This window comes from Lonchura striata, chromosome 1 (assembly GCF_050655825.1).
Source record: "Lonchura striata isolate lonStrDom1 chromosome 1, ASM5065582v1, whole genome shotgun sequence".
Classification (NCBI taxonomy): domain Eukaryota; kingdom Metazoa; phylum Chordata; class Aves; order Passeriformes; family Estrildidae; genus Lonchura; species Lonchura striata.
The window spans coordinates 5,525,605-5,537,248 of NC_140703.1; the positions used below are offsets into that span (position 1 = coordinate 5,525,605).

The 11,644-nt window shown below is 51.8% G+C and overlaps 1 protein-coding gene across 7 annotated transcripts in view; it reads right to left on the reverse strand.

The window, feature by feature from the left end:
• Positions 1-10,648, reverse strand: part of CLPB (ClpB family mitochondrial disaggregase) — a 71,315-nt gene extending 60,667 nt beyond the window's left edge. For all 7 annotated transcript variants that reach the window (XM_085584782.1, XM_085584732.1, XM_085584545.1 and 4 more), the window contains exons 1-2: positions 9,964-10,648; positions 9,053-9,104 (exon numbers count right to left, since the gene is read on the reverse strand). In XM_085584782.1, the coding sequence (XP_085440908.1) occupies positions 9,053-9,104; positions 9,964-10,615 (704 nt within the window). In that variant the 5' untranslated portion in view covers positions 10,616-10,648. The remainder of the gene's footprint in view (positions 1-9,052; positions 9,105-9,963) is intronic.
• Between the last annotated feature and the right edge of the window lie 996 nt (positions 10,649-11,644).

Here is an 11,644-nt window from a genome sequence, read left to right on the forward strand (position 1 = left end):
TTTTAAATTAAAAGATGAGAGATTTACATTAGATATTGGGAAGAAGTTCTTCCCCGTGAAGTTGGTGAGGGCCTGGCATAGGTAGCCCAGGAAAGCTGTGGCTGCCCCATCCCTGGAAGTGCCCACGGCCAGGTCAAACAGGGCTTTGAGCAACCTGGTCTAGTGGGAGGTGTCCTTGTCCATGGCAAAGGGGTTGGGACTAGATGATCCTTAAGGTCCCTTCCAACCAAAGCTATTTGATCATCCTGTGATTTTAGAAGTCTCAAAGCACTTTGGAGCCACTGAAAAATACCTATGAGTACTGAAAGGCTTTTTTCTCTACAGACACACTGGAAAGATATACTGAATAATGAATTATCTTCATTCTTTAAAAAACAATAATGAAAAAGATCCTAGTCCGGCAGTCAAACCTGTTTAATCGTTGTGCATCCAACAGGAAGGATGCTGGAGTCTCTCCTGTGGGATTAGTTTACAGGCTTGGAGCAAAGGTATTAGGATCAGTCAAGTAGTTTCTCGTTCAGGAATCTAGATCATCATAAGCATCTGGAATGCCACATCACTGAGCCCAGTGAGGGAATTACTTGTATCATATCATCTACCATAATATGCATTGACATTTCATTTAGGAGCTGGATTGCTTTTTTTTTTTTTTTTTTTTGCTAAATCATTGCAAGATGCTCAGCAACTTAACAGATTTTCAGACAACTGAACTTTATGTTCAGGGTCTTCAGGCCCACCATTTATTTTTTCTCCGCCTGATTTAATGATATGACAATCGATAAAGCCAAGACCACTGCTCAGATCCCAGACAGCCAAATGTATTTACCAGCAGGAGTATTTTATTTTAATTAAATAAAATCCTCTGATCAATGTTTAGGATGTTTATCCACATTTTAACCAAGTAAGATCCAAGACACTCCCCTCCTAAGGAGTTTCTCACATGGATACAGCTCTATTAGCGCCATTCCCAGTGCTTTTAAATGACAAACTGTCCTTTGACTGCAGTGGTGCCACCAAGATGTCCCTCCCCTGCCAGGAGTTGGACTAGACGACCTTTAAATGTCTCTTCCAACATAAACTCTTCTGGGATTCTGTGATTCAAGACCCAGTCAGGAGAAGAACCACAAGCCAGAGCTGGTGCTGTTTCTGACTGGGGAAGTACTCATATTTAAGGGATTTCAATAAAACTTTTTTTTTTTTGGTAATGGTTTTAGGGCAGAAAGCTGACAGACGGCAGGGTTAGATTGAGTACTAGGGAGAATTTTTTCCCTATGAGGGTGGTAAGGCCCTGGCCCAGGGAAGCCGTGTCTGCCTCATCCCTGTAAGTGTTCAAGGACAAGCTGGATGGGGCTTGAAGCAACCTGGTCTAGTGGAAGGTGTCGCTGTCCATGGCAGAGGGTTGGAACTGGGTGAGCTTTAAGGTTTTCCAACCGAAACCACTCTGTGATTCCCTGATTCTATGAACATCACTGTCTGCTCTGGAATTTGCTGCAGGAATCTGGGCAGAGCAGCACCTACTGCTTTGTGCATATGCCCTATTTTACCTCAAGACAGCAGCTCCCAAGGCGTTAGCACTTTGATCCCCGCAGAAGAGATAAAGAGCCCACATCGGCAGCAATGAGCCTTCTCCCCCCACTGCCCCCGGACAGATGTGCCTTCTATTCACCCCGTCACTGGGGTTCTGGGTGACTGACTCGGTGACACTGCTGAGCCCAGAGGGCATGTTTGAGTTTGTGCTCAGTGCCGGGAGCATGCCCAGCACTCCATCCTGACAGGTGGAGGAAGAGGAAGCTGGAAACTTGAACTTTTGCAACAACAATAGCTTCTGTTTCTGTCAGCCTCTTAGACATTTCCCCCAGCCCTGTCCCAATATGTCACTGTTTAACTGCAGAGTGTGGGACACCCTCAGATGTGCTCACCCTCTTGGGAACTGCCCTCTGCTTTGCAGAAGAAGGGGGGAAGGAAAACATCCCAACTGAACAATATCTTGGAACATGAAAGCACAATTCCTGCTAGATTTTCCTGCCAGGGAAACGATCTGCTTGGACAGGAGGACACAGAGAGCTGCTTGAAACTCTTTGATGTGGCTGCTGTATTTTTGTAGAGTGCTCACTGCTGTCTCTCACCCCTGACCATCTTTGCGGGGCCAGTAACACACCGTGATGCTCCATGAAAACATATAGACCAGCACATTTTGGGGAAAGGGAGGGGGAAGGGAAGGGAAGGGAAGGGAAGGGAAGGGAAGGGAAGGGAAGGGAGAACAGCATTTCTCAGCAGCTCTCAAGGCAGGAAAGCTGCTCCCAGCACATGGAGGATCCTGGAAGAATCCTGGTAACCCTAGCCCTGACAGCACAAACAGGCTATGATGAGAGGCCAGTGGCCAAGGAAAAACTCCTGGAAATAAATTTTCAAAATCAAAGGGAAGCTCTTATAAATACAAGTTTCAGGAGGTAAAGCAAACTCCAAGAGGAGAGCAAGTCTGGGGGCACAGAGGGTGGGCAAAACCACCATGGGTGAAGAACATGGAGTGGGAAAAGTCAAAAAGGTACAACCCAAGCATGAAAAGGCTAATACAGACATGTGAGTAGCTGTAGCAGCCCCATGCTTGCAAGTGTTCAAAACCAGGTTGGACAGGGCTTGGAGCCACTTGCATTAGTGGAGGATGTCCCTGTCCAGGGCAGGGGAGTGGAACTGGATGAGCTTCAAAGTCTCTTCCAACCCAAATCCTTCTGTGATTTGACAGTTGGCATCACTAGGTTTGGAAGAGAATGTGAAACCTTACATGAAGTAGCCCAAATTCAGTCACCCCAATGCAACAGTCGAGCTGTGTGCCAGAAAAATACCCTACCAGCCTGGCAGCCCGCTCTGGCAGAGGCCAGCAGTGTAAGTGGGAAATGAGTCATCATTATTTGCAGAGGAATTTGAGCATAATACACTAACTTCTGACAATCCATTTCTACTGGAGGTGCCATGCGTTACCTGCTCGACTGATTCTGTGCAGGTCTGAACTCAAGTTTCAGACTCCCTCACATCCACCAACATTCACAATTTATAAGCTGCATAAGCAAGCACTCAACATGTTTTTGACCTGCTACCTGACACCTTCCAAGGTGTCCCTTTACTCCTGAGCTGTGAGGAAAGTGGAATAATTGCTCCCCTGGTTGTACAGGCCACGTCCATGCTGATGGACAGCTTCTCCTCCAAACCCAGAGCTGCTCAGGAGGCTTTCCTGCACTCAGCCCTGCTGACAAACATAAACTAACTCGAATTAACCCTGTGATGGTTCCCAGGCATATTCCAGACATACAGAAGCTTCCACGCACCCAGGTGTGTTGGTGTCTGCTTCCAGATAGAGGGATCAGGGATTTATGGGCTTTAAAGCTGTTTTGGAAAAAAGCATGAGATTTCCTGTCGCCCTTGGTTGGCTTGGTGCGGACTGCAGAGACACTGCTCCGTGACTCAGTGTGCAAACCCAAACAATCCTTGGAGGCCGAAATACACCAAGAAGCAGATCAAAAAGGGCAGTTTCCAGCTATCTAGAACAGGAAAGCACAGCACACATAAGTCTCCCCCAATACTTCATTGCCAACATGAAGAAATCTGGGCTATTGTATCTGCTCTGAATTCCCACAGCCACAGGTCAATTCAAACTCAATAACCAGTAACAAAACTTTCACTGAAACACAGTCCTGGAAAGTTTGGTCATTTAGGAGAAAATATTAAAGGGAACATCTACATGATAAACATCTTTTTATCCTAAAAACCCTAGGTGTTTGTAACTCAGATACACACAGACAAATGCAGACTCAACATCATATAAACATGAAGCAATGGAAATAAATATAATTATAAATCATCTCCCAATCCTGTCTCCAACCTGCTCTCACTATTACTGCTGAAGATGTGTCACAGCTGTTCAGGACTCAGATAAGGCAGCCAGAAGCCAATGATATGACTCTTCTGCCCACCCTACAAAGCATTCAGACATCCCTTGAGCCTCAGTCATGACACTCACAACTATTCTGTGAGAGAAGATTCTTCAACAGGTACAACATGGGATATTGGCTCCCATAAAAGCCCATCTCCTCCACACAGTGATCTGATGTTCCAGGTAAGCAAAGCCTGACACACTGCAGAGGGATTTTTTACCCAGTCTCTGAATTCAAATGCAGTTCTGAATTCTTGTAATGAATACTTGAGCCAGGAAGCAAACAAAAGACTGGGGGACTGTACCCCCAGTCCACCCCACAAACTGGAAAGAATTGAAAGAGTTAGAGCCAGGAGAGACCTTAAAGCTCATCTTGTTCCTACTCCCTCCAATGGGCAGGAACACCTTCCACTAGACCAGCTGCTCCAAGCCCTGTCCAACCTGGACTTGAACACTTCCAGGGACAGGGATGGGGGAAATTTTGCTCAGTGAGCTGTGCTGCTTACAAACCATAGAGAAGAGACAAATACAATCTGGAGGAGGCAGAACTGTGTGAATCAGAATCAAGATGAATGGTGCTGCTTGAAAATTGAGAGATCACCGTTTGGGGCAATCAAGCCTGACTTAGCTGTTTCTGCATCTCCTCCACTTCAAAATCAGCTTGGAGAGAGCAGACTCAGCTGAAGCAACTGACATGGAGCCTCCTGCCCTACTGCCACATCTGTCTGGATCCCTGTGAGAGCAGGAGAGCACCTGGTCAGCTCCAGATCTCATTACCACACAGATTTGAGTAGCAGCCTGCTGTTAGGAATGAGGATGATAACAGCCATCTGACACATGCTCTGTGTCTCCATGAGTCACAGCTGCACAGGGCTGAGGAAAACACTGCTCCATCATGGTTATCTGGTGAGAAAACTGCTGAAGGCCTGTGCTTTTGGGGTGGCTTACTAAGAAACAAAGTTGGAACACAAAGAATCAATATTAATACTGAATATCAACACAAGTGGGAATGAAGTGGGCATTTTTTATGCCTTTGCTTCTTGCTTTCCCTTCAGATGCACAGAACAACTGAGGCTGAAGGAAATTAAACTATCTACATCAATTGGGTATTACATTTTGTGCTGGCTAACAGCATGAAGGGCTTGGAGGGAAGAGCTAGTTTGTCACATGCTCCAAAGGGGATACTCTCAGAAGTTAGCACATTCTTTCAGCTCAGTGAAGAATTCAGCCTGGTTCCCTGCATTCAAAAAGTGGTCAGAGATGAGAAATCTTGGCTGGAAGCTCAGAGGAGCCAGAGATGGCAGAGGAAAGCCTACAGCAGAGGAGCTGGATTCAGCCTGTGGATATGCATTCTTCCCGCAGCAATACAAACATGTATTCCAGTGAAGTCTGTCTGCTATGCCTGAAAGGCCTGTTCCTTTTCAGAGTTAAAAATCACTGCTTGGAATAATCACAGAATCATTGAAGGGCTGGGAGAAACCTTAAAGTTCCACTAGTTCTAACCTCCTCTGCCATGGGAAGGGACACCTTCCACTTGACCTGGTTGCTCCAAGACCCGTCCAACCTGGCCTTGATCACTTCCAGGGATGGGGCAGCCAGTTTCTCTGGCCAGCCTGTGCCAGGGACTCCCAAACCTCATGGGGAAGAATTTTTTCCCCATATCTCATCTAACTTTGCCCTCCATCAGTTTGAAGCCATCCCCCCTTGCCCTGTCACTCCATGCCCTTGGAGTCCCTCTTCAGCTGTCATGGAGCCCCTTTAGGCACTGGCAGGGCTTCAAGGTCTCTCAGGAGCCTTCTCTTATTCAGGTGAACACCCCAGCTCTCCCTGCCTGTCTCCAGAACAGAGGGGCTCCAATCCTTGGAGCACCTCCATGGCTTCCTCTGGGCTCACTCCACATGATGAGGGCCCCAGAGGTAGAATCAGTACCTTAGGTGGGGTCTCATTATCTTCTTGGTACCTCCCACTCTCTCTCACACAGCCATTTTCTAAACTTTAGACTAAGATTTTATTTCCTGGTAACTGTATTCTGGTGTTTTCACGTGCAGAGGGCCATGACCAGCTCTCAGCTGAAGGCACTTGGGAAAGGTCAGCACCCCACTTCAAACAAGATGGAAGCTGTACAAGAAATAGCAGCACAGCCTCCCCTCTCCTGACACCCCAGGGGACAGTGCAGGCAGGGGACAGCAGTGTGGCAGGAGGACAGGTAATGTTCCATGGATGGTTGCCCAGTTGGATTGTCACACTCCCGCCCCATCAAAGCTCAATTTGGACTTTACCCCTTGCAGGTGGAGAGAGCATTGAAGGCAAGACTGTCTGTGTCTCCTCTGTCAGCTCTGCAGTAGGTCTGGTAATCTCAGGCTGTGGAAGCTTGTTGTAAAGAGATTCATGGAATCAGAGTGGTTGAGGTGGGAAGCAACTTCTGGAGATCACCTTGTCCTACCTTCTCCTTAAGCAGATTCACCCAGAGCAGGCTGCAAAGGATTGTGTCCAAGCTGGTTTGAATATCCCCGAGGAAGAAGATTCCAGTGGTCTGTCACACTCACAGTACAAAGTTCTTTCTCATATTGAGACAGAACTTCCTGTGCACCAGTTTTTCCTGATGCCTCTTGTCCCATTGCTGGGACCTATTGAGCAGAACCTGACAACCTCCCTGCAGGCACTGACAGACAAAGATGTGTTCCCCCCTCGAGTAGTCAATTCTTGAGGCTGAACAGCCCCATCTCCCTCAGCCTTTCCTTGTAAGAGGGATGCCCCAGTCTCTTCATCATGTTTGAGGCTGAAACTGCCTGCAACAGGGCGAGTCAGTAGTTTTCACGATTTAAGCTTTTTGCACAAGCAAAAAACATGTGCCAAGCAGAGTTAGGCACAAAGTTTCAAACAGTGAGAGGGATGCCAGCCCCACAGGGAACAAGATGGGAAGGAAGGCCCTGGAGAGTCTTTGCAGAGGGATCTGGACAGGCTGGCTTGATGGGTTGAAGCCACTGTATGAGGTTCAATAAGGTCAAGTGCTGGGTCCTGCACCTGGGTCACCACAACCCTGTGCAGATATCTAAGCTGAGAGCAGAGTAGCTGAAAAGTGCACAGCAGGAAAGGCCCTGGGGGTGCTGACTGACAGCAGCTGAACATAAGCCAGGTCTGCTCAAGTGGGCAAAAATGCAAATGGTACCCTGAATCATACCAGCTACAGTGTGGCCAGCAAGCCTAAGGCAGATCCTTGTTCCCTTGCACTGGACATGGATTAGGTACTTCAAATCCTGTGTGCAGTGCTAGGCTCCTCATGACCAGAAAGACTTTTGAGGTGCTAGAGTAGGTCCAGAGAAGGACAGTGAAGCTGCTGAAGGGTCTGGACCAAAGGGGCTGATGAGGAGTGGCTCAGGGAGCTGGGGGACAGCCTGGAGAAAAAGAGGCTTGGGCGAACCTTCTCATTCTGTACAACTCTCTCTGAAAGGAGGGTGTAGCCAGGTGGGGGTCAGGCTATTCTCACAGGTAAAAGATGACTTTATGAGAGGAAACAGCCTCAAATTGTGTGGGTGTCATCAAGCCCTGGTGCAGGCTGCTCAGGGCAGTGGTGGAGCCACTGTCCCTGGAAGGATTTAACAGACATGTAGATGTGGCACTTGGAGACACAGTTTAGTGGTGAGTTTGGCAGTGCTGGGGGAATGGTTGGACTCAATGATCTCAGAGGGCTTTTCCAAACCAAATGATTCTGTGACAGAGCTAACAGAGCATGGAAACAAAGGGAGAAGCTGCAGACGTGCAGCCCAGCAGGATGGTGCACAGCCACCAGCCCTATCCTGACTAGCTGGAACACAGAGCATCCCTCTTGCTGATCTGCATGACCAGGCTCACAAATCACTCAGACATCCCTAAACAGCAGCTTCCTGCAATTACAAGCAGCAGAACACATGTGCCAATTAGCTGCACACCAATATCCTCTTTGGCCCTTGATCTAGGCCAGATCTCAGCCCTGGGGTGCAGCAGAGCCAGGTGCTTCATCCAAGATCCTGGAAACTGGAACATCCCCTGGCTGCAGGCCAACAGGGCTCTCCCCTCCCTCTGCTCTTCTTCATCCATCCTTCTCTTCCCTTTGCTTCTACACAGAGGTGGCAGTTCCTACCTCCCCAGGTGCCTGTGCTGGGTGGGGCATCTCAGCCAGAGGCAGAAACACATGTGTGGTGTACACAGGAGAGCAGCAATGTCTCTTCCCATTCTACACAAGGTGCCAGGCTGCCAAAATGTCTGAATTCTATACTGACTGGGGCGCAGCACTTGACCTGGGAGACCTCTGGCATTATGAGACAGACCAGGTAGGTGTGCCAGGATCTGTTCAAGAAGCAGCTCCAAGGTTCTCATACTTCTCTTCCCACTTTATGGGAGACTTGCTTTCAGTCCCAGAGCTTGTCCCCAGCACTGGGTGGAGCAATTGGTCAGTTACATGGCACCGCTGCTCACAAACCATCCTGGGAACCTCTGAGTCCCTCTCTGGAGGTTTGGCTGCAGAAGAACATGTCTCCTGGGGAGTAGTCACATGCTGAGCCTGAGAAACTGGCCCTTTGTTACCACCTTAGGGAATGTAATGCTGCCAGGTACACCTTAAAGGTGCCATGGCACCACCCCAACGAGGTGGGCACAGCCAACTGTGACAAAAAGCCTGCTGCCATGGGACAGGAGCTCTGAGATGCTCCACTCCCTAACAGCTATATCTTTGGTCATGCAACCACTCACTTCCCTGACTTCCTTGGCTGGGTGGAGCTCTGTCCTCTGCTCCTTGGGGGCCAAAGGCCCCTGGAGAACTCCTGGCTCAGGCTGAGGAACCCACAAGGGCTGTTTGTTCAGAGACAGACCCCAAGAGATGAGCCTCTGCGGTGGGCTGCTCACAGATTCACATCTGCATGGTATGGCCTCACACTGTCCTCTCTCAGCACAAGGATCTGTGATCCACCTTCTGCTCAACTAAGGGTGCTCCTCATCCCTCCCCACCCACTCTGGATCTGAGAGGGTGAGGGGAGCACCACATGGGGGCTGGGAGCAGCCAGCCCCTTCCTTCCCCATGTGCTGACAGGGTTTTCCTGCCCTCCCAGCCCTTGGCACACTGCTCTCACGTCTCAGAAGCCTGCTCACCTGTTGACTTCTGAAACGTTGTTAATCCTTGCAGCTTCCAGAAGAGCATCCTCTGAAATGCAGAAAGGAGGAGAGAGTTAGCATGGAGAACACACATGGACATCCTAACCTGGAATGTGCAGGGGCTGCTCCTGCTCAACAGCTCTCACTACCCACCCCAGTGATCAAGAGCCTATTCCTGTGAACAGGTTACCTAAAATCTGCTCCATGTCTTGGTGGCTGACTCCAGTCCCCATCACACACCCTGGGTGCTGCAGGATGCAGCAGGCATCCCAAGGCAGTGGACACTGTCACCCCAAGGTGTCAGCCTCAGCTAGAGGTTTCTAGACACCACAGAAGTGTTCCTACCACAGAGTCAGAATGACACCCCCTGGCTACAGAAGGGAAGAGCAGTACCCAGCTCTGGGAGATGGGATAAGCAACGGGTTGGGTTGGGAGGGACCTAAAAGCTTATCTCATTCCACCTCTCTGCCATGAGAAGGGACTCTTTCTACCAGACCACATTGCTCCCAGCCTCGTCCATGAACACTTCCAAGGCACAGGGCAGCCACAGTTTCTCTGGGGAGCCTGTGTTGGGCCGTCACCAAACCTACCAGGCGAGAATTTCTTCCCAGTATTCCATGTAAGCCTGCCCTCAGGGTTAGAAGAAGCCACTCAGTGGGAAACCATTGCCTCTTACCCTGTTTCTGCAGACCCATGTCCAAAGTCTCTCTCTAGCTCTCCTGAAGCGCTTTATGCACTAAAGCGTTAAGGACAACTCCTTCCCTGGACAGCTTCCCAGGTTACAGCCAGCAGGCACGTTCCATCCCCAAGGAGGGACCCCACATCCATCCCCTCCCAAAGGGCACAAGACTGTCTGTCCTGCATCCCACGCCTCCCGCCCTGGGGCCGGCCCCAGCAGCGATAGTCACCCTTGGACAGGCGGTCCCGCAGGTAGCAGTAAGCCAGCGCAGCGATGAGGGCAGGCAGCCCTGCTCCCGGGGAGCAGCTCCCAGCTCCACTCTGACGCCTGCCGGGGTCTCCCGCATGACAGCAGCGCTGCTCTACACCTGAGGGCCGTGCCGTCGGCTCTCTGAGGGATGCCATAAGGCTGGACGATGTCGCTGGCACAAGGCAGCCAGTGCTGGCCAGGCCGGTGGCAAGCGGCCGGGGGGGCTGCAGTGGGGCCAGGCGTGGAGCAGGCATGCCTGGCCTGTCGGCTGTGGAGGTGCCCGTTAGGCCTGGCCCGTTAACCAGGGGAGAGCCCCCCGGGGCCGGCCCCATCGCTGGAGCGGGGTCCCCGGGGAGCGGCCCCGCCGCCAGGGCCTCCCCGCCCGGGCCCCTCGGGCGCTCCCTGCCGGCGGCGGGCCGCCATGACAGCCTCGCGCGCGGCGCCGGCGCGAGCCCACCGCGCCCCCCGGCGGCCGACACCAGGAGCAGCCGCGGCCGGGCGGCCCCGGCCCCCTCAGCCACGGCCGCCGCCGCAGTCCCGTGGGTCGCACGTGACGGCGACCACCGTGGCGGCGCTCGGAGGAGCCGCGCCAGCCCCTGTGGCAGCGGGCAGAACGCCAGAGACGCCAGCATGATCCCCTCGCTCCTCCCGCTGCGCCGCCCGCACCTTACCCCCCCCCGTCGCTGAAGCCGGTAGACCAAGATGGCGGCTGCCGGAGCTTGATGGAGGTGCGCGCAAGGCATATCGGGAGATATAGTCCCCACCGCGCCCCGCGGCGCGCTTTTCCGCCGCGGCGGACTACAACCCCCAGAAGGCGCCGCGGCGCGGCTTTCCCGGGACATGCCGGGAAACCGGCGTCGGCTGCGGGATATGCAGGGAAGCGGCTGGCGGGCTCCGGCAGGGGGCGCTGCACCGACGGCGGGGCGGGGCGCGCGCGCGTCGCGCTGAGGGGGCGCGCGCGCGTCGCGCTGAGGGGTCGCGCGCGCGGCCGCGCACGGACGGACGCGCGCGTGCACGCGCACCGAGCGCCGCGCCCAGACCCCGCACACCGCACACACATCAAACACACCAAAAACACACATCAAACACATCAAACACATCAAACACATCAAACACACCCCACACACACCACACACACCCCCCACACACCAAACACACACCAAACACCGAACACACACACCAAACACACCAAAAACACCAAACACACATCAAACACACACCCCAAACACACCACACACACCACACACACCCCAAACACACACACCAAACACCAAACACACACACCAAACACAGCCCCCACATATCAAACACACCACACACACACACCAAACACACCAAACACACCAAACACACATCAAACACACCCCACACACACACACCAAACACACACCAAACACACATCAAACACCCCAAACACACCCCACACACATCAAACACACCACACACACCAAACACACATCAAATACACCCCAAACACACACACCCCAAACACACACACATCAAACACACCCCTAATACCAAACACACCAAACACACCACACACACCAAACACACACATCAAACACACCTAACACACATCAAACACACCCCAAACACCACACTCACCCCACACACACATCAAACACCACACACACCCCCCGCACACACCAAACACCGCACAC